General features: G+C 42.4%; 2 protein-coding genes across 2 annotated transcripts in view; one reads left to right on the top strand and one right to left on the bottom strand.

The window, feature by feature from the left end:
* Positions 1 to 10293, top strand: part of pit (probable ATP-dependent RNA helicase pitchoune) — a 29788-nt gene extending 19495 nt beyond the window's left edge. Inside the window, exons 8-12 of the mRNA XM_050170144.3 lie at positions 53 to 214; positions 1970 to 2122; positions 2677 to 2847; positions 8849 to 9026; positions 10072 to 10293. Of these exons, the coding sequence (XP_050026101.2) occupies positions 53 to 214; positions 1970 to 2122; positions 2677 to 2847; positions 8849 to 9026; positions 10072 to 10223 (816 nt within the window). The 3' untranslated portion in view covers positions 10224 to 10293. The remainder of the gene's footprint in view (positions 1 to 52; positions 215 to 1969; positions 2123 to 2676; positions 2848 to 8848; positions 9027 to 10071) is intronic.
* A 2124-nt stretch (positions 10294 to 12417) lies between these two features.
* On the bottom strand, positions 12418 to 21166 carry LOC126521447 (tyrosyl-DNA phosphodiesterase 2-like). The gene is made up of 6 exons (XM_050170145.3): positions 20907 to 21166; positions 20245 to 20339; positions 19830 to 20027; positions 17143 to 17353; positions 16593 to 16763; positions 12418 to 12961 (listed from the first exon to the last, which is right to left on the bottom strand). Exons 1-6 carry the CDS (start codon positions 21042 to 21044, stop codon positions 12677 to 12679), a joined length of 1098 nt encoding a protein of 365 aa, XP_050026102.2. The 5' UTR covers positions 21045 to 21166; the 3' UTR covers positions 12418 to 12676.
* Positions 21167 to 22857: the final 1691 nt, after the last annotated feature.

Raw genomic sequence — 22857 nt, 5'->3', positions numbered from 1 at the left:
GCTTTGTCTATGTGTATACTGAACTGCAAAGTTCACTTGTTCCTTTGCACAGGGCTATGTGGTGTGCCCGTCAGACAAGCGGTTCTTGCTGCTTTTCACCTTCCTGAAGAAGAACAGAAAAAAGAAAGTGATGGTGTTCTTCAGCTCGTGTCTCTCGGTCAAGTACCATCATGAGCTGCTGAATTATATTGACTTGCCTGTCATGAGCATTCATGTAAGTTCTATGAAATTCACTTCCATGCACCTAAATGTTGCCCTGCAATGTAAAGTTAAATGATTGGAGTTGAGATTTGTCAAGTGTCTGAAGCAGAACCTCCTCCGTGAAGATAGAAACAGGACCGAGACTGCGGCTGCGGGAAGAGAACAGAAAGTTCATTAAAACGGTAGACTGAACAGACCGCCTCACTCTTATTTCCTTACAAGACTGTTAACTGATGACACTTGCCTATCAGAAATGTAAATCGTAAAAGGGAAGAGGTGCTACCTTGCCTTTACCATATGTGTTGTGCCTTGAAGACACACAGGCCTCAATCATTCGCTAAGTCACTAAAAAATACTTTTTTGCTTGCGCGATCCAGTTGTCTCAGTGTAGGCGTAAACTGAAGACATGTCTTCTTCTGCCATAGGGGTTCTGCATTCTATTGTGCCCTTGCCTTGATTGTAGCACGCACTTGGTTTTCATGGCCAGGAATGATAAATGCAATGGCCTTGACTGTTCAGTCGCCTGGCTTTCATTGTAAGAGAAAGAGTAATGGCGATTTTTTATCACTTGGAAAATGAAATATGTTTCATGTGAGCCGCAGTGGACCACAGGCATCACTAATCATAACTGTCAAAGGCCTCCTTATCACTAACAACAGCTCAGGGTATCTCAGTAATGAAGCAGGCACAAATAATGCCACAGCAGTCTGCGGATTGGATTGGATTACAGTAATTGTTAGTGGTGCAAATAATGACAGAGTGTCACTATTGGATATTATATTTTGCACTCAATTCTGATGTTCATAGCACATTTTAGCAAATATTATTTTTTCAGAAAAGACGTGCACATTATATTCAAGTAAATATGGTATACGGAATTGAACATGGAGCATTAAGAGGAAGCTTTAGCTCGGGTGCTCCTATCTACATACATGTAAAAGGAGAATTCGTTTTTCTCGGCAACCACTACACCAAATTTGGCGATGTTTGTTGCATTTAAAAGAAAAACTCAAAATCTAGTGACTGTTAGTTTTGAATTCTTAATTTAGGTCGTAAACTTTTATTAAGATGTGGTAAAAATTTAAAATTTTCTGAAAACAAAACTACTTTAAAGTTTACAACTCTGCAACTCAGCAGTGAAAAATGATATCACAATTGTGTGAATTGCATCTAATAGTACATGCAAAGCGGACAACATTGATATGTTACACATGAATCTAAAGAAAACTTAGTAATATGGAAATACAGCTTTTGCAGTACCCTTGTACACAACGTAATAAATTCAGGTAAGATATAAAATGACATATCAAATTTGTCCGCTTTCAATGATATAGTGCGTGCTGTTTACAGAACCGTAATATCTGTTCTAGATGCCGAGCTATTAATTTGTAAACTTCATCCTTCTATTTTTCTGAAACTTGAATTTTTGAAAATCCTTATAGTAACAAAATTCAGGCCCTAAATCAAAATTCTGCGTCTAACAGTCACTAGAATTTAACTTTCTCTCTAAAATGCAACAGATTTCATTAAAATTGGTCCAGGGGTTATCTCAGAAAAACATTTTTGCATTTTACATGTATTTGAATGGGCTGCGTCGGAGTTAGGCCTGAGCTAAAGCTCCCTCTTAATAATGTAGTTCAGGCAGATGCATCTTTCTTACCTTTGTGCACTACACTAATTGTGAGCTTGTTTTTACTTGTCCTTATAAGCTGTAGTTTGAAGTGTTGTGGAGAGTGCTGATGCTCATGATTTTGTGGTAATTTTTCAGGGAAAGCAGAAGCAAGCCAAGCGGACGACCACATTCTTCCAGTTCTGTAACGCAGAGTCTGGAATTCTGCTTTGCACAGACGTTGCTGCTAGAGGCCTTGACATTCCCGAGGTTGACTGGATTGTGCAGTATGACCCACCTGATGACCCCAAGGTCAGTAGATAACTTGTTTCTGCATCTCTTTACTGCCAGACCCTCTAATAAAATAACTTAAAACTCTACAAAAAGTGGCCATTATATCAATAATCTATTGTACCCAAGCTTACCACGAGAATGACAGAAAGCTGAAAATCGGTTAACCGCAGACTAGGTAAAAAGAATCCAGGCTTCTCAGAAAGGCAAGTAAAAGTGAAAGTGCACATCAAGTTGCCGAATTTGAGTTGGTTAAAAAGACTGAATGCTGACAACGCTCCCCAAACACTGATCAACGATGACTGAATAAAGGAAACCTCAGTTTGGAGCGAATTTTTCAGCAATGGGACTTGTCTCCATTCTGACAAAGACAAGTCACTAATCGAAATCTTGGGTTCTGGCTGTGGCTTCTGGTTTTCAGCCACTGTCTCCGTCTTTCTGTGAACCCTTTGCCTTATAAGAAAGGGAAGTATATATTACAACCGACTTGCAATGTCAACACTTCAAAATGCACCTAGCATAAGTAGACGGGATGAGAGGTTGGTTGTAGTCTTGGTGTGTATTGTCCTGTGCAGGAATACATCCATCGGGTAGGCCGTACGGCAAGAGGCGAGGGTGGCCGTGGCCACGCTCTCCTGATCCTGCGACCAGAGGAGGTGGGCTTCCTGCGCTATCTCAAGGTGGCCAAGGTGCCCCTGCAGGAGTTTGAGTTCTCCTGGGCAAAGATTGCCAACATTCAGCCTCAGGTGAGTTCGATGGCAGTTCTCTGTGGTGCTTTGTTTTAGGTTGACCTCAGCATCCTAGATATTTCACTGCAGTAAGTGTCACCACTGATAAAATAAAAAGGAAATATCTGTTTTGGTGTATCGTTGGCTCCAGAATTCTGGTGCTCAGTGTGGTGCCACAAGGTCAATTCCCAGCCACATTGTGACTGCAGCAGAATGTAAAAAAATTATCATGTACGAAGCATTGGGTGCATGGTAAAGAATTCCAGTTCACTGTAGTTCATCTGCTGCTCTTAACTATGGAATCGCCTGCAGCCATTGTGTTGCTTTTAGGTGTTAAATTCACATAAATAAAAGTAAGAAGAAAAGTTTGTGTCTGTTCATTATTACTAGATTTTTTATGCTTGTATGATGTTTCTAGGCTGTAACATGACATACCTTGATAAAAGTGGCATAAGGGGTTCTCTCATCCAAAGCATTATTTTGCATAGCCTTACAGGCTGGCTTAGCGTTTTTTTTTTTTTTTTTTTTTTTTAATCTGGAAATGTATTTTTTCTTCATAGCATCTTATAATATCACATTTTTACTGCCATTGTTCTTTTTCTAAAACCTTTAAAGGGCCCCTCACCAGGCTCCATAGCAAATTTTGGTTGTATGCTCGAAGTTGTTACATGCCCTACGAGGAGCGTTCAACTGTAAGAATTTTTCAGATTGGTTCATTAATAGGTGAGATAGAAATATTTCAGTGCCCTGAACCCATGATTTCTGGGGGCGAGGGCCACTGCAGAAAAAGACGCTCTCTCCACTTGCCCCATCTAGCCTCCGCAAGCGAAATTCCTTCCCTGCGTTCTCCAATACCGGACCTCGACAAAAGGCCCAGCCTTCATATCCCCCCCCCCCTGCTTTTTTTTTGCTGCGCGGCACACTCTCGCTGGCGGTGTTGCACGTGAGCTGTTGTGTTTGTCTTGTATCGCGCAGTGCACGATTGTGCTTGCTGTGTACAAGAACACCTGACTAGTGCTATAAGTCAGTGCTACATGAACACTGACGCCGACACAAGCAGGTCACTGAGCATGATTGCTCGCTGAAACACTGTAGAAAATGGCAGAGTTTCATTGTCAGCGTGCACGACTGCACAACGTGGGAACAAATAGACGAAACGGAAGTACATCTCTCTTTCTGTGGTGCGAAGTAAAACAAATACAGTGATCCCTTGTTATAACGAAGGCAGTGGAATGGCGAAAAAATTCGTTATAAGTAGTAATTCAATATAAGCGACCACTCGAGAAAAGCTAAAGCAATCAAGCTTTAATTGTGCCACAACTGTGAGGAAATCAAAATACAGTGTATTCAGTGAAGCAAAACTTTATTCAGTTGCAAAAAAAGGCAGTGAGCTTTGGCTGTTTCAAGTTCTTATCGGGCATGAACAACCCCTACTCTAATTTGACCAAGCATTGCCTGAGGCTGTGGTCACCGCTCATGCATTCAACCTTATTTCGCAGCAGGTGTAGGTACTCCCGCATCTACACCATAGTTGGCAGCTCATGTGGCTCTTAGTCCGCTGGCTCTTCATCCTCGTCAGGGCCACAAACAGTGTCAATTAGTATCTCTGCATCCGTCTCTGGGGCGACCACCAGAGCAGCAGCGTCAGCAAACGCTAATGTCTCGAAGACACCTTCTACCTTTTGGCCAGCAGTTTTATGAACAGCCTCTTACAGATCGCCGCAAGTCCGGTCATCATTAGGCTGGTCATCTTCAGGGTCGCCGACAACGGCACGGGAAAAGCCAGTGGGCGCAAAGCAGTTGGTGAACTTTGAAGGTGCGAGTTCTTTCCATGAAAAGTTCAGCAAATGGATCGCACCAAACAAATCAAGGTTGTGCCTCTCGCTGGCGTCATACGCTATGAGAATGCACTGCAAAAGAGCCTTGCGGTATAGCTTTCGGTTGGTCTCGTTGATGCCCTGATCCATCAGTTGCAGTATTGCAGTTGTGTTTGCAGGCGAAAATTCCATAGCGATTGCCTTTAGATTGTCGACCTTCCCGTGGCTCAGACAATTGTCAATTATAACAGGCACTTGCCAATTCTTTGCATCGAACCGTCTGTCCAGAAGGTGCACGTAGTCTTCAAAAATAGCAGCAGTCATCCATGCTCAATTGTTACTTCTGTAGATGCATTCCTTTGGAATAGTTGCATTTCGGAAGTACCGTGGCTTCTCAGCCTTCCCCAGTATCACCAAGGGAAGCTTATACTTGGCTGTTGCATTGGCACCAAACAGCACCGTGACACGCTCATTGATATGCTTTCCTCCAGATGAGGATCCACCAGCAGTAGTCAACGTGCGATTTGGTAGCATCTTTTAGAAAAATGCAGCCTCATCTAGGCTGTAGATGTCTGCTTTTCAGGTAGAGCTTGGAGCTGGTGTTGGCGCCATACGTCTACAGTGTCACGGTACATGGCTATACTTTCACCAACGATCGACTTCGAGGTCACGCTGTGTCATTTCTTGAACCACTCAAACCAGCCATTGCTGCACTTGAAATCTTTATGGCCCATTTGGAGGGTGAGAGCTTCGGCTTTTGCAGTAAGTGCAGGTCCATGTACGAGGAGATTCGCACTCCTGGCATTCTTCAGCCAATGTAGAAGTGCACATTCCGCTTCAGGGTGTTTCGAATTACAATTCCTCTTTCTCTTTGCCAAGAAGCTCTCTTCAAAGCCATCCAGCATAGATTCCTTGTTTTTCAATACTGTTGATAAAGTAGACAGCGGTATGCTGAATTCTATTGCGGTGTCGGTATTCTGCCGGCCGCATTTTTCCACTTCTTTTATCAGCAGAACTTTCTGCACCAAAGTCAGACACTTCCGCCCGGAGACTGACAGAGACATTTATCACTGTAGACCACAAAAGCCCATGCGAGGCACGCCTAAGCACTCCGAATAACACACAATCACATGGCCTGCAGCTTGTATCCAAATGCATGCGCCGTCGGCGCCAAAGTGATTGAACGCAGCGGGCGACGCAGAAGGCAAAAGCTTCAAAATGTCATCAGGGCATCTTGCTTTCCTCGTCAGTGCATGCAAGTGATGGCGGCAGTTTCAATGGTAGGGTTGGCATCAGCTTCACGTGTAGCAGAAGAAAGGCGGTTGGAGTTGTGGAGACCAAGAAGCAGGAACCACGGAAGGACATCCATTGATGGAAGATTGTGCTCGGGAGGGCAGGGCGGAAGAGGGCTGCTTTAGAGGAGCAGTGACGTCGAAACTGGCAGCAAGGAGGCGAGGAGTTGACATGAACGCAAGTGAGAGGAGTGACTGGCGTCCAAACAGCCTGCAGACTGGAGAGTGAATGAAGAGGGCAAGGCAATGGGGGGTCGCTTTTATAGGGGGGGCGCAGAGGACACGGAAGACTACGAGAATATCATGCTGTAAAGCACCGTAAATGCTGTGGCTCGAGTCTGAGGTTGTATTTGTTGTGCTGAAAAAAACGATTAGCTGCTCATTGTGAGTGCGCAGCGCAATCTTGAAAACTGAACGGTTTTGCAGTAGGGGCTTTGCATGATCACTGGGTAATTTTTTGCTGAAGTGTGCAGTCATGAAGTTTGCAAAGCAAGGGTTTTTTGGCATGCCGTTGTTGACGACGCTGTGCTAATTCTATGGTTCAAGTGTCGGTGTTAGCGCACCATCGCGGCCACGCCATTGACAAATGTCTAGGAACAAAATTCAGTGACCTTACCATGCATTTAGACCGTCTAAAGTTGGATGGCACGAATCGAGCTTGACTGGCTAGAGAAGATCATTGGGGAAATGCCAGCTTGCGTTGACCCACCATGTTGACAGCCTGACTCGCCGCTGGCGACGCTCGGATTGTTTGTGTTTTCGGCAAGTTATCGGTCGATTTGCACTGTCAAAAGTGCAACAAAGCTAGGGGCAGTTTTATTGCGATGCAGGCGGGTTATGGCGAGCGGCGAGCTAATTTCTAGACTGGCTTCCCCAAAGTCGTCTTCCCGATTTGTTAACGAAGCTCCTCACGTCGAACATGGCTCTTATAATCGGAGGGACACTTCTTTTGTGCTTTTTGGCACGTTTCAGCAGAAGAAGTGCTCTTTAGAGCGGTAAAACATTGCTCATCGAGTGCACCCCACGGAATGCTATGGCACAAGTCTGCCCGCTGTCTTTTGGCCACTTTCTGGCATCCAAGAGACCGCGGTTTTCTGGCACCACAGAGCGTCAGGAAAACTTCGTTTTCGTGTGGATTCTATCATGGGGTACACCAGCCATGCAATTGCGACCGAGATTAATGGTCCGGGCACGCTGCACCATGGAATTTGACAGCTTCCGTTCGCTCCGCAGTAAACAGTTGGAAGCACTCGACACTCACTTGGTACTCGTTACTAGGCGGTCATCGGTCGTGGGTTTGGTACTTTTGTGGCTTGTTTGTGCCTGCATGAGATTAATTCGGTGGTGGTATTATTTGACACCGCGTGCGCAAAAGGGTCACCGTTCAGCGGCGGCGATGCCTCCCCTCACCACTTCACTCTAAGTGCGTCATGCTCTTCGTGTGCTTCAAGTAGTGCAGCTTAAAATGCATAGCTTTGGGTTGGGAACAGAAGAACTTTTGAATAAAGCAATATTTCGAGTAACGCGATTTCGTTATAACGAGGGATTACTGTACACGCAGACATTGGGTTTGCATGTTTTGTTATTTCTCTAAACCTTAATTCGTCTATTGATGCAACACATTACACAAATAACAGTTGTTGCCTTGTATAATTCTCGAAGTCATGAGTCACTAAGAGCGACGTCACAGCAAGCACACATGTACGTAGGCGCACTAGCACGTATGTGTCATCCCTCTGGCTTGGAGCGCAGCACCCACAAGGAGAAGGGCAAACTGCGTTTGGATTGAAATTTTAGCTCTTTCCACGGCACGTAGCAATGTACTACTTAGCAGACACGATCGTTAGCGCACATTGTATGCACTGCACTTGTCAGCTCAAAATGGCCAGACCTGGTGAGGGGCCGTTTAAAAGCTGTTGAGCTGCACTTTATAGCCTTCATCTCTATCACAGGCAGACTATCGCCGATGCTGTGCTTCTGTGCTAAACTGTCCTTACTTGTATTGTCAAAATTTGGGCAAGACTGTTACAGTAGCCTATGTTAAGTGTTGCTGCATCTCGGCAAGTACCAAGTGGTATTATATTTGAATATCCAGAACACAGCAAAATATGGTAGAATTTGAAACATTTGGTGAATCACTCACTTGGCATAAACAGATTGACACTGTCATAGCAAAAGCTAGTAGGATGCTACATTTTATTAGGAGAAATTTCATATAGGCAACGTGCAAAGTTAAGGAAACTTTGTACTTCTTACATGTCAGGACAATACAGTACTTGATTATACTTGTGTAGTATGGTATCCCTATCAAGATTACCTCATTAATAGACTGGAAAAACTGCAGAACGAAACAGTAAGGTTTGTTTGTAATAATTACAGCCCGTACTCAAGCATGGGGTCTGCTACATGTGCATAGGAAGAAGCTAAGGCTCTAACTATTGCACCGAATGTATAACAGTCGGGCGCGTATCAATCACTACAACTGTCTCTTGGAACCAGATTACATATCTACTTGTTGTGATAACAACAGAGAATCTCATCCGATAACTGCAGAACAAACAATTTTTGCTGTTCTTTTTTCCCCAAATCAATGATACAATGAAACAGCTTATCAAATTATATAGTAAATGTGTCAAGTAACAAACTCTCCTATTCTATGCTGTGCTATTGCACCTGCAAAACAATTGTACGTTCTCTGTCTCCTGAAGACCTGTTTGTTTCACTTTACTAGTATTTCTTTTTCTAAATGCTATTGTGGTGCTTTGATTGCGAGTTTATTTCTGCCAAAGGCTTCTTTTTTTTTTACTGTTTGTTTTGTTCCCCCTACGTAATACTTTTATGGCAATGTAGGTATTCTGTAAATAAGTAAATAAATATTTTTTTTTTGCATTTGTATGTCCGTGTGTGCAGTTGGAGAAGCTCATTTCCAAGAACTACTACCTGCACATGTCAGCCAAGGAGGCATACAAGGCCTACGTGCGAGCCTATGACTCGCACCACCTGAAATCCATCTTTGATGTCAACACGCTGGACCTCATTCAAGTGGCCAAGTCATTTGGCTTCCTGGTGCCTCCAAATGTTGACTTACGTATCCTTTTGCACTGAAGGGCTAATTGAGTATAATGTAAATATGGGGACATAAAGGGCAGACTGAAACGCAAGGACATTTTTTGCTATCCATAGTCTTTAAGAAAAAATTAACAAAAAATTAACTCAGAGCAAATTTTAACATGATTATTGAATGATTAATACTGATTAACTAATAATTTTCGATTAGGGTCTATTCTATAACAACAACGCAAATACAAGGTTTGTAAAGCACATTTGAAAACATGCAGCAGAGAGGGCTACCCAAAAGGTAGCATATTGCAAATATCTGAAAGTGGTGCCTTCAAGCGTACCCTATGTACAAACCTTGTGTGGAAATTGCAGCCTTTAAGTTAACAATTAAAACTTTTATTAATCAATTCTGATTACTTGATAAGAACGCAAAATATACTGGTAGCTTCCTTAGGCAGTTACGAACACACTGCATGTTTCAGCTGCACTGAAGGCTTCATTGTTATTAAACTTGTTCAATGTTAGGCGGGACACACTGTTGACTAGTGCACAAGCAGCCTGGCTGTTTAGATTTGTTAATGAAGCTTGGTTTTATTTGGCTGCAAAACATTGCTCTATTGTCCCCTTTTTGTAAAACGCATGTGTTTTTGTTTCCTAAAACAAACCTTCGCAGCTGTATGCAAGTAACTCTTACAGTACATCAAAGACAGCGAAGCTGTATAATGGAGTTCTCATACCCTTCAGAAATCTTAGCGGTCTGGTTTGTTGAGACATGACAACTACTGTATCATTGTGCAACAGAGATACACCCCAAAAGGTGTAGACTTCTGTTAGTATAGTCAGGGTTCATAACTGACAGTGGCATCCATATGTGCATTTCGCCAATGCCCTGGTCATATGGCCACTTCGAGACTGCAGCAGGTATAGGCTGCATTGCTGGCACTTCTCTGGTTGATATCTGATACCAACCATGCTGATGATCACACAGAAACGGTTGTGGAACTGCCTTTAACAGCTTCAGTATAAAGACAAATCTCTTGTAACAGATATTAGCCACTTTAACTCAGTCCCAGACGTCGGCAGCAGCAAGGTGAGACCCAGGAAAAAGGGCCGAGCTGCCAACTACGGCTACGAAGGAGGACCACCCAAGAAACGTGAAAAGTCCGTAATCTACAAGCCCGTCCCTGTTGGAACGGACAACAGGAACAGACAGTTCTCACGGTAACAACTGCAAGATCCGCCACCACTCGTCAACTGTTGCACAGCTGAACCATTAAAACCACATTGTTATTGTACTTTGCCTTCCATTACTTTGCTTCTGTAAAGCCCTGTGTGTGTGTATAACATGGCAAAGACGAAGAGCATCTTTTTTGCATATTTTCGTATGGCACAATCTTGCTTTGTACAAGGTCCGTGCTCTTTTTCCTGTCAAGATGTGCTTAAACCAATCGAATTGGATATTCTTGCATGCGTTTCAGCCATAACAGTGGTATTACTGCATGACGTGAAGGGGACATGTTCATGTTGGATGGAACAATATTGGAAATACATCAGAAATGTGCTGCGAGTGCTATGCAACTGTTTCATATTTCAGCAACTGGAATGAGAGAATGGTAATGCTTTCATAGTCCTTTACAATTTCTCCCCATTTAAGCAGTCTTTATATGATGTAGTTTGCATGTCTTCCCATTCACTGTAACATTGTTGCATTATTTACGTGAACCCTTTTGCATACATTCAGATTACCTTTGTGTCTCAGAGGAATACAGACACATATTTGAAGCTGTAGAAACTGCCGCGTTTCTCACACATAAAAGAATGGCACTTGGCAAATGTTAAGGCTGAGAAGCACAGGTCTTTTCAAGCTTAGGTAGCGTGAAAAACAAGGAACGCATGCACAAAGGACCAGTTCCTTGTTGACGCCGTCTTTCACACTGTTTCAACTTGAAGTGTGCAGCACCAACTTGCCAAAACAGTACTCTTAAAGCAGACATATTTTAATTTGAGAACTACTAAAGTTGCTTCGAAATTGTGACATGTCGCACTAAGGATAGTTACGACTGCATTGCTAAATATACTAATAAAAAAGAGCAATATACTTTTGTGAGCATTTCTTCACTGGTAGAGTTAGCCATATGTTCTGATGCATCCACTTTCTGTGTACCAAAACTGGTTCAGATAAACAACCATTATTATTTAGAACACTCTAGTGCTTGTTAGTATTCTTTTCCGAAGGTGTGTTAGAACAATCATTATAATGTAAAGAGTATTGCTAGTCAAAAACGTTATGTCTGTACTCCTTTAATACCTTCCGCTTGCCCATTAGTGCTTTTCGATCACTTTAATGCAACACTACTCCTGTCTGCTGGTGTTCTACAATGATTTCAATAAAACCCAACTTCACTGCTAATGACAGTGCTATTATTTACAGTATTTTAACTGTTACATATTCTAAATGAACGTTTAGACACTCACTACATAGATACCCAGAGAAACTATGAAAGTTATGCAACGTAGCTGGTTTGGTGGGATGGCCCACATACAAGCATGCAAACACATCAAGAGCCGAATGGACCAACAGGGACTAGTGTAAAAGCATAGCCAAAAGCAAGTGCACGATTTCATGATTTGTAGCTTCGCAGATAGATTTCCTTCCCCCCCTTTCTTTCTTTTTTTGTAAATGCTTGTCGGCTTTATCAACTACATCAAAATGCTGACTCGAGAACTTGCTTCTGTGCCGACCTGATGCCAAGTTGGCAATCACATCACTTATATTTCCCAGAGCAGCAGCAGTATTAAATGCAGTCAAAATTCATTGTAGCGAAGTCATATCAGACACGAAAATGCCTTCATTTTATCGAATATTTGTTATAAGCATATATTCGTTGCATGCTATCTCACTATTGGCAGGAAAAAGTTTCAACTGCCGATTGTTTTCTTGTGCTTTAAATTTGCCCTCACAAGCTCTGCGAAGATATTGTCACGTGGTGGTGACGTTAAGAACACAGTAGCGATACTGTGAAAGGCAAAAACTAACTTTTATTGGGCGAACCTGTGCCCACAAGAACAGGCTACACTTATAGCACAACGATAGCGGCGAACAAGGTCGGCGATCGTCGGGAATCTGATCAGCGGGTCAAGCGCGTCGGCTTTTATACAGCAGTCATCGAATGTTCCAGACTAATCCTTCGGACCCGCGTGCCTTCCATAAAGTTCTACACCATTCGCGTCACGCGATGTAATCAGATAACTCAAGGTTCTGCGACAACAGACAGCCGGATGGAAGCATCGATAACTTTCCAGAAAATTCGGATACATGCAGGCGCATCCAGCGCTGTGCGATTACATTTGTTAGGCGGCGAAACGTGGTCGCCCGATAAAGATAAGTACACGCGTCAATATAAACAAAGACACTTACATTCTTGAACAGCAAACACACAATTTATTTTAGAAACAAACATCTTTATATACAGCGAATAAAAATGTGCCTTTTGTGGCACAATGACAAGTTGGTATGCTCATTGCTGTGCATATTGTGGCCCTGACTTAAAGCATAAATTAAAAATGCCGGATATGTCACTGTTGGTCTCTTATTTCCTTTCTTACAATCTTACAAACTAAACCCCGTGACAAGCAACGTTGACTCCAGTTCAGGAATGCGATGGAATGGCAGCGTGTCTAGAGGAGCTTGAAATGGCACAGGAGACCCCAGTGGTCACTGGGAAAGCATCTGTGAGGCTTCAATCTTTCCAGCCCCACCATGCCAAAAAATGCTGGCTTCATGGTGGCAGGTTTAGCAGCTCTTATGTACACTCTGTCGAAGCGGCAACGAGGCTTGAAGCGGCTATTCCACGTAACATTGTCGTTGCGCGTCATGTCCCATGTGTAGCGGACCTCCTTGCGCTGCCCGCAGGATTCCCATACGTCCTTCACGCCCTGCGGCAGGCCACCGAGGTCTTCAACCTGAAAAACGCAAGATATATACTTGAATCGCAGAAAGGAAATCAAAGTGGCACTCAGACACGAACTCTGCAGTTCCCTCTCATCTTAATAGCGCCCGTGATCAGGCCCCATTGCAAATTTATACGCAAGAAGTTGTAGGGCACCGTCGGGGAGCATTTTACCGCAAACAAATTTCAGATTGCTTCATTATTAGAGGAGATCAAAAACTAAAATACTGCGCTGTCATGAAGTTAGGAGGCATGCTTCACAGCTAATGTAGACTCTCTCTCTCCTTCCTCGTGCTTCGACTAGTGTCCGCAAGCAACATTCCATCCCTGCCTTCTTCCAAACTAGAGAAGAGGGATTGTGTCCTGTGAGCTACACCTTTTCTTTTTGCTGTTTGCCGCATTCCCAGTGGCAGTAAGGCATATTCTGCATTGGACAACTTACTAAGCTCAGTGCTGTTGACGTCGGTGTGAGCGGTCATGATTAATGACGTTGATGGCAGTGCACTTTACATTGAGGCATTTATGCGTGTGACCTTGATTCTCTGGCTGGAAGCAGGGTTCCGTCAACAGGAAGGGCACATAGGCTTCTTTGAAATTTTAGGGTGTTTTCACGCCATGCAACTGTTTGATAGTTCACAGAAATGACTGCCACTGCACAATATATGCGTTGCACTTGTCAGTTGGTGAGAAACATTTTTTTTTAATATAGTAAGAAAACATTGTCGAGCTGTTTACGAGACTTCTGTGAACACGTGAGCCAAATGTCACTGCACTGCATGGAGCAGGGAATTTACGATATCGTGCAAAAAAAAAAAAGTGAAAAATAACTTGCCCTCGTTTCTGCAATGCTGACATGCAGTGTCATCACAAGCAGTGGACCCACAACAGCTATTGGCTGATTTCGTGATCACGAGAGCATTCTTGGTATTAACAAAATTATTGTGCGTTTGATTTAACTAAATGAAAGATATGTCCGCGATCTCAAAAAGACAGAAAAACCATTTTGTCTTTGTAATTGTAACCATGAAAGTTGCACATTGCTGCATCTGCTGCGCGTGGCTTCCGAGATTAAAAGCGTGGTGTAGATACGGCGACTGCCACAGGGTGCCGCCACAAGCCGTCTCGAATTCAACCTTTGGGCACTGCCAGCAAGGCATTGCTCCCTTGCACCCCTAGCCATCTCTCTGTAGCTTCTAGCACGCTAGTGGAAATGAAAGGACACAGAAAACTGCTGACCAGTCCAATAAATACATCTAGCTTGACAGATTCAAAATATTTTCTCAGCAGGATATTCATGAGGAAACATAATTCAACACTGATGTCATTCTACGACTAGTTGAAAATTGTTTTGGGGCACCTTTAAGGCCTGTTTCTCTGTGTAGCTGTAAGCATAATAGATGATAATGGTACACACAATGTTCCTATCTTTTTTTCACCAACAGTTTCGTTAGTGCCAGTGGTGGCTGTTGACTTCCACGATGCAACACAGAACATCCTAACAAAACTGATGGTTACTAAAGACGAACTCCAGAAAAGGCAACATCCAATGTTCTTATATAGCCAGGTAGAGACAGCACATCAAATGTTCTTGCAAGTTGTACAAAATTACAAGGTGGTTGATGCAGACAAAAGTGATGCAGTTATAGTGTTGCCAAGGAAAAGTGAGCACTGAAGTCCGAGAGCATTAAAATAAGGCACTACAGTTTGAAGCACATTTACTTAAAGGAAGACACTCCACTTAAAAATGCTTTAATATTTATGGATGCATTTGATCAAAATTGCATGACGTATGTATATTGAGATGCTGATTTCAAATATGCAATTGATTTTCCTGTGTTATTTAAGTATTACGAAATTTATGTCTCTTGAGTGGACTAGTTTGGAAGTGAGCTCTCAGTGAAATGCAGGTTGTTTTGAAGGAGACTGGCGTATCAAAATGATGCTGAATGATCAGAGCTTGCCATATTACAAGAATGAATGCTTTAGACTGATTTGGGCCACAGTTCTAGCATGTCAAGCACTTTAAAAGCAAGAATGCATACCCAAGACAAAAATATTATTTTGAAAATGTGTTTGCAATATTTGTTCATCTTATAAGCCTACTGCTCTAATTGTCTACCTTTCCGACACAAAGAGAAAAAGATTATTTCAATAAGTAAAACTGTTGCACCATCGAAAGTGCTGCCTTGACAAATCAAGGAAAGGCACTTCACAACGCGTTCATTGTGATTATGGAATGGATAAATCAAGAATGATACAGGAGTTCAGTCGAGCAAAAATAAATGCACTACACCAAACTGGAGCTAAGGAATGCGAAAAGATATTTGGGACAATTTTTGGTTCCAAAGGGTAGTGTTTCCCCTTAACAGTGGAGAATGCATGCAATTTGCCAGCAGAGCCACATAAATGCTTCGAGGTGGACAATATAAAGACCTTGGCTTAACAGTGCAGATAAAATAATGGTTTGTTACCTCACAGCAAAACGTAACAGCATTGGAATATTATTGTTACACTATCGTGGCCCTGTTGGCTAGCTGCTTTTGGTGGTGTTTCAGCGGAGAGTGACTTGCTGAAGCAGCAGAAGTGGGCGGAACAAATCAAATTTGCAGGAGGGCACGCCTTCCATCAGCAATTTATTTTCATATTGCATCAACACCATGTGTGTCAAAAGCAGCTGAAAGGGCTGGCAAGAGCAATAAATTAGGGATACACTCAGGATAAAGCAACAACTAATGGTACACTTGAATAGTTCCTACAACGCTCTAACTCGGATTGAAAGAATGTGGAGCCAGCTTTAGATTGCATCTACAGGAAGCCTGTCGAGGCCGCTTAGCCGAAAAACGGGAGGCTCGAAGCAGAAACATGCCAGGGTTGCTTCTGTTGTAAAAAAAAACATGGTGGATTCACCACAGTGCACGCACACACACACTACGCTCGCACCAAATAAAGCCTGTGGCAGACTTTGCAACAATGAAATTTGCAGCAGCTGCATGACTGGACCTCTGCCGGATCTTTTCAAGATGTAGCAAGATGGTGAGAGCAAATCCAAGTGCTGGTGGATTTGCTTGTTCGTCCAGAAAGCTGAAGCTTGGCACTTTGAATGAACAGGCAAGTGCCTTCCAAGCACATGAAAGGAAAAGTCATATGTAACATAATACAATAGAGCCAGCAGCCATGTCAAATGAATTTTCAACATGTTTGCGGCATGGTGCAATTGCATGTGTTCGTGTATTAGTCAAGTAGTCATGGCCGAAATGAATTCCGCAAGGTTGCAACATTGGAAACTACTAACTTCAAGAATGCCATTCAACATGGCTTTGTTTAAATCCAACGTTATTTGCGCAAATTGTTTATGTTTCCCCCACTCCTTTCTGTAGTGCCTTCAGGCCCTGAAAATAAATAAATAAATAAATAAATAAATTGGCTTAACTTCTTGCAATGCAACTCAGTTGTGATTCTACTGAGGGCTTCATGTGTCATTAAACACACTCGGTAACCCCTACGCCAGATAAATTATGGAAATGCAGTCCATGCGAACATCGCTTTAGTAATGACATTGCAACCATTTTAAAAACACTGGCATTGAATAAATTCCTCATCTGCAACCACTTCATGTGGTTTCTAAATAGAGGAGCTTTCCGTACCTCACTGTCTCGCAGGTTGAGGTCGCCACCAAAGATGACTGTCCTCTCGGCAGGTTCTTTGACACACTTCTTCAAGCATTTGTAGAGCTGCACTGTGCGCTGCTCACCAAAGTCGGCCGTGCTTTCCAAGTGGGTGTTCATCAGTGTGATAGGAAGGCCCCTGAACGATGCCTAAGGAGTAAATTTAATTGTTTGTTTAGCACGAAAAACAAAAGTTAAGTCAACCGTATAATAAACTTGTATATGACATGAAAACACCCATGATCTATCTGATATGTATTATAAGCATCTATTCGTTACATGTAGATACCAACGAGATATTTTAGATTTACTTTGTTGTATACAGAAAAAAATAAGACAGCCACAATATCTTTGTAAAATAGATACTATAACAGCGACCTTAATTCAGACAATAGTTAAGTGTGCAGGGAACAGTGACGACCATGCAACACACACAATCCCAGCCACAATTTATGAAAAAAAAAAGAAAGCCTGATTTCCGCTACAACATAAAGAACACATGACAGCCTTGAAAACCAGCAGTCCTCACCTTTACGTAAGTCACATTTCGACCCATAGCAGTGTTTGAAAATGGGTGTATGACATGACTTTCATAGTCGACGGTCGCCTTCCTGAGCAGGGTGACCGTAAAGTACTCAATGGTGTTGCCCATGATGCACTTGTAGCCAGGAAGGAGCGTCTCGAAGATCTCAGCTGAGGCAGGCACCACTTCTTGAAGGAACGCAACATCTATGCCAGCACTATAGAAAAACAAAAAAGTTTTGTCACATCAGACTTGTAACGAACTACATGTAGTTACGTGTAATCAATTATTTTTGGTAATTTTGTTATGTAACAATTACTTTGTTTACTCTGTACATGTAACCAGGTACATTTTTTAGCTTTGAGCAATTCAATTTTGCAAGAACTACACTGTGTTCAAAGAGGAGAAAACGTACAGTGCTCAGCGATTGAAATGCAATACTCAGACAGCATGGCGGCCAGCACTTTTTGCGCCACCAGTGATCGCTGAGGAGGCCGAATGCAGTTACGATGCATCAAAAAGATTCTCACTTTCATGTGACACAAAGATGCATCATCTCGGTGTCACTAGCGCCCACCGGTGGCGCAAGAAAGTACCGGCTGGCATGTTGTCTGAATATCAGGTTTCAATCGCTGAGCACTGTGCATAGGTTACCTCCTTCCCACAATCAGCACCCTGTAGCTATGCCTCAATGACCTGAATATGACAAGGTTGAAGATTTGCACACACCTTTAGTGGAACTTTAACCTCTGAGCTTTTCTCTTACAATAAAATTAATCTCTCTCTCTCTCCTGAAAGCACTTTTAAGATGCCTTCACTTCGCTTAGTGCTGTCTTTGACCTCTCTGATGCAGAGAACTTTTTGAACATGAAACACATGTGTTTCCATCTGTTTTACATATAAGTGACCTATTACACCTGTTTTTGGCGATTGAAACACACCAACAGTATCTTTATGGCTGTAGGATACACAGCTTTATGTTAAGCTATCTTACAAATTTGGCCACCTTTTCAAGGAATGTGAATGTTTGCTGGTATCTGCTACAATTAGTTGTTTAAGCTTAAATGGCTAATGATTGAAGGGTGAAACTCCACGAGATATTGTCCATCAAATTGAAACAGTGCTTCTATGCCTCGATAGCAACAGCCTCTTTGGACATTGATGCCATAAAATCACCTATGAATTATTTTTCAGTTTTTCACAGGCCTTTTCGGGAATGCATTCCCCTAACTCCAGCAACAATGAAGCACTGTGCTTCACAAAGGACTCAGGCTGTGGGAATCGCAGCATTGAGTAACCACAATCTTCTGTCAGTGGTGGTGAGCTGTGGCAAATAGCAGGTTTAACCAGGTGATCGAGGCCGACAATTGCTCCAACTAAGCGCCTCTTCCAAGGTTATTGCGGTATGTCACATGTGAATCAAACCAATCTCTTAGGTATGCAGGAAGAAGACTTGAAGCCTCTATTTCAACATCATTCATCATTAGTACAGGAGGAGGTCCCGGAGTTACAAAAGCGATCAGGGAGATTTCCTATAAGTAATTTAACAATACAGTAATCAATACATTATGGCAATATACCAGTGACAGACATTAGATTACACGAAGTTAATGAAGCAGATAATCAAATACAAGAAAGGTGCTTACAATGATTGAATTTCAAGTCAAAGACAAGCAAATGAAATGGATACTGTGTATCAGTAAATAAAAATTAGTAATTGACACATTAAGTGTCAGTTAATATAACTGGCCCTTCTGGGAACACAAGGTGTTACAGGCACGGATGTGGTTTTTCAAGTTCTTAAGCAGAGCATCCTTTTTATCTCGGCATTTTGGGCAAGACCACAGAAACCGTTTAATGTCTCTAATCTCTTCACATGCAGTACAGTTTGGAGAATCGACATGCCTAGCCCAAAATAACCATGCTGCTGTATTAGCAGATCCTTTCTTGTGAGCAAGGTGTTTGTAGGTTACAGCACAGCCATTCTCTCTACCATACTCATCGAACAAGTTCTCAGTGTCACTGCAGATGTCTTCACACAAAAAAAAGGGGGACTATTGTGAAACAAGTTTTGAGAAGCAATTCTTAGTGAAAATAAACAACCTCTGAAGAGTGGCAGAGGACACATGGAAAAAGCAAGTCCAGCGCGTTCTATTTACTGTATTTGTGCAATGCTAATAAAAGTAGAATGGAAATAATGTTAAGATAATAAATTACGTTTTAGTAATTGCTCAGTTACTTTTGTGGAATGGTAATTGGTAACCATTATCAATTACATTTTTAAATAAGTAGTTGTAATTGTAAGTATTTACATTTTTTCTATACCATGTACATGTCCGCGTAATTTCTTGCAATTTATTTTTCACAGTGCGACTGTATGAAGCAAATACTTTCACTTAGAAAAAAGCAAGAAAGAAAAAGGATGTAAGAGACAGTTAAACTTTGTGAAGAGAAAGTTGCTAATTTCTGGTATGTTAAAATATTACTTCTGTTACTATGCTATTGCAACTTTCAATTATGCATGTGAACAGCTTGCTTTTCATCAAGCAGCTATGCTCGGCAGCCACAATTACAATTTAGTAGTTCAAATACTGCCCCATTGAAATTGCATGGAATCTACACGTCCATCGTGTCACAAAGACAATGCGAATGTAGCACTAAGCAGAAGCTGCAAGACACCGGTTGATCCTTACCTTTCAATTGTGGAGCAGACTGCTTTCGCACGGAGCACCAGGTTCTTATCATCAATACCATCGGTGTTCCACGAGATAAGCTTCAACGTGTTGGGCTGACCTTCTGCAGAATCTGTAGCCCTTGGCCCATTCCTGTTGCTGGTGGCTGCCTCGGCAAATATGGCTGTTGCAGCAGCTGCCAGACTTGGACGGCTGCCACTGAAGTAATGAAATGCCAAGGGAAAGATCTGTCAATGCTGACAGGAGCGATCAACAACTGAACTTTATTAATCCAGTCTTTTACAGAGCTACAAAACGCTTTTTAACTACGTGTTTCATCAACTAAATATACGCTATATCTTATGGCGAAAATAATACGAAAAGAAGAAGACTACAAGTAAATTTTGAATGCGTAATCTAAGAAACAAACACTTACTCCACAACAAGGACCACGTCTGCACGGTTGTCGTCCCCAGATACCCTCACGGCACCTTTGTTCTTCCGGTCTTCAAAGAAATCGTTAACAGATCGCTGCAAGGAGAAACACGCTTTAGGAAGAGCTGTCTATTTTCACGTGAAATCAGTGCTCTATTGTACTTTACACGCAAACAGCAAACGCAACAGAATAATAGCCACTGGCGACTAGCATGGCGCCCCAGTAACGCTGCAAGGCGTATCGTGTGCATTAAGAAACTGGCGTGAAGTTTGAAAATGACAGCTATGACTCTCGCACAAATTGGTCTACGCTATGAAGTTACACGTGGTGCTTTGAGATCAACAAGTTGAGGCGTTGCGATGAGCGTTCTCCGACAAGCAGGCAGCATTCGACGATGCATTAGAGATGTAAGATACCTATATACACCACATCACAAAAAAGCGTGGCAGTGATTTTACGTCGGCGATAGCGAAACTTGGGTCGCTGCCTTGAGCTAACAAAATGAGCAACCTCGGAACAATGAAAATACGCTTGACAAAATACCGGCTAGCTAAGCAAAGCCTCAGGAGCAAAGGGAGCTTACTATTAACATGGATATTCTAAAGCGCTGTGACTCTAAAAAAAATATGAACTGAAGTAGTCTACGTGGTAGAGAAGTTTACCTCAAGATTCCAGGACCTGTCTTGAAGATAGAACTGCGCGCAGGCAGTGTCCGTTTGTGTTATAGCAGCAAATTCTTCGCATAACTGCTGGCAGACCTTGCCATCAGGTATGTCGTCATCCGTGTCAGAGCTGCTCATGGTTAAAGCTGGTAAAGTACGACTGGGACTAGGTTTGTAAGAGACTTCACAACACAGTACTGCAGAGGATCATGCCGCGCTTTTTGAGGCACACATCACAAACATGAAAACAGAGCCTTCTGGATTGATTTGGCTAGGCTGGTCATGGGCTAGTCACGGGGATAGCTTGCAGATAAGGGGAACTTTGCTGTCTTCACAAAATATCTTAAACGTTTCTTCTAAATTGCTTTAGTGCCCTTGCACCGTAAACATAAGAATAAAGTGGTGAAATTACAATTTTGTTTTCAACATTGCAGTGAGGCCAACCGAACTGTGTCCGACGTTTATGACTGCGACAGCGCGACAGCAGACTGAAGCGCCGTAAGGTTCAATAAGGTTCATGCTTTCAGTCATTTTTCCTAAATGTTCGCCGGAATGTTGTTGTGGTTACCTACCATGGAGTGGCTAGATATGGCACGCTTCCCTTTTCTTTAAAGAATCCCATCTAACCATGTATTGCTCACTGGCAACCCCGTTTTCTCTTGTTTGTGGGATGTCCTCTTCTAAAGACGTTGATTTAGAACAATGAGCCAAACGAGAACAAGGTAAAAGCGGGAGCCAACATTTCGACAAGCGGACTTGTCATTTTCGATGGCTCGATCCCCTTTTACCTTGTTCTCGTTTTGCTCATCGTCTTGAATTTCCATCTCCCGTCTTCCCCGTGTTTGCCCTGGGATTACTTGGAACAAGTCCTTACCAAGTGAACCAGCAGTCCTAACGAACCATGCCACCACATTCCAGTGGGGTAAGTTTCAGACATGGACTTTGTGCTTTAGATATCATAGTTTTAGTCACTTGTTATAGATATGTACCATGGTTTCAGTTTTGTAGAATGCCTTCTACGTAATAGACGGGTCAGTGGTGTCCTCCTGGCCTGAAGTAAATACGTAGGATGAAACCTGTTTTGACATATACGCCGCCAGACTTGCGGGGAAAATGCACTATTATTCCACTTACTTTTTTAAATGGACACTAAAGCAAAACACTAAGTCAGTTTAGATGGATAAAGCGTTCATTGAAAACTCTGTTGTTAATTTTGAAGATAGGGTGATTATTAGAAAAGAAAATGAAGCTCAAAGCTTCAGTTTTTGAATTTCGCGCCGAATTCACAACGTTCGCGCCATAGAGTTTCATATGGTTCGCGCCGACGTCGCTGTGACGACACAGATTTCAAAGTATTTTGTCGTATTTGTGACGCGTTGTTTCAGCAAAAGTCCCCGAAACTCGCCATCTTCAATGTTTGGCTCCTTTAGAACACGGTGTATTCTACCGCTAAAGAATAAGCTAGGCCCTAAAAGAAGCTGTAATAATCCATGGCTTCACAGCTAGCTGGTGCGGGAACTTCAAGGAGACGTCGCCAACCGTTTTTTGTTATTGCGTTTTGTCTGGCTTACCAATGCGCCTTATCGTGGTAAGAGTGGTGTCATTGATATTGGGGTAAGAGTGGTTTACTGGTACAAAAGAAATTATTTCTCTCTTTAAAAAACGTTTTACTCACTGAAGTGCAAAAGTAACAGGGACGCCAATGTATCGCCAACTTCGGGAATTGATATCTCGAAACTTTTGTCATCGTGAAGATTCATTCCAATTAAGTGAATACGCATTGCGAACGCTCCGGCTACAATTAGTAAGTTGCAGTATGTTCCGTAAAGCGATTAATTAAAATTTTAATTAGTATCTTCTTGCTAATTAGCCAATTATGCATTTCAATTTCGTGTGCAAGTAATTTGCGCCTGTGAGTAATTCAACTCAATGGCTAGAATTACATTATCTG

The sequence above is a fragment of the Dermacentor andersoni genome, chromosome 6 (assembly GCF_023375885.2).
Source record: "Dermacentor andersoni chromosome 6, qqDerAnde1_hic_scaffold, whole genome shotgun sequence".
Classification (NCBI taxonomy): domain Eukaryota; kingdom Metazoa; phylum Arthropoda; class Arachnida; order Ixodida; family Ixodidae; genus Dermacentor; species Dermacentor andersoni.
This window is presented reverse-complemented; position numbering and strand designations above follow the sequence as displayed.

Coding starts and splice junctions, on each gene's coding strand:
- LOC126521447 (XM_050170145.3), bottom strand. CDS start 21,044: ATGAGCAGCTCTGACACGGATGACGACATACCTGATGGCAAGGTCTGC. Junction 20,028..20,244: donor GACGTGGTCCTTGTTGTGGA/GTAAGTGTTTGT, acceptor TCATTACTTCAG/TGGCAGCCGTCCAAGTCTGG. Junction 12,962..16,592: donor TCAACCTGCGAGACAGTGAG/GTACGGAAAGCT, acceptor TGCGTTTTTCAG/GTTGAAGACCTCGGTGGCCT.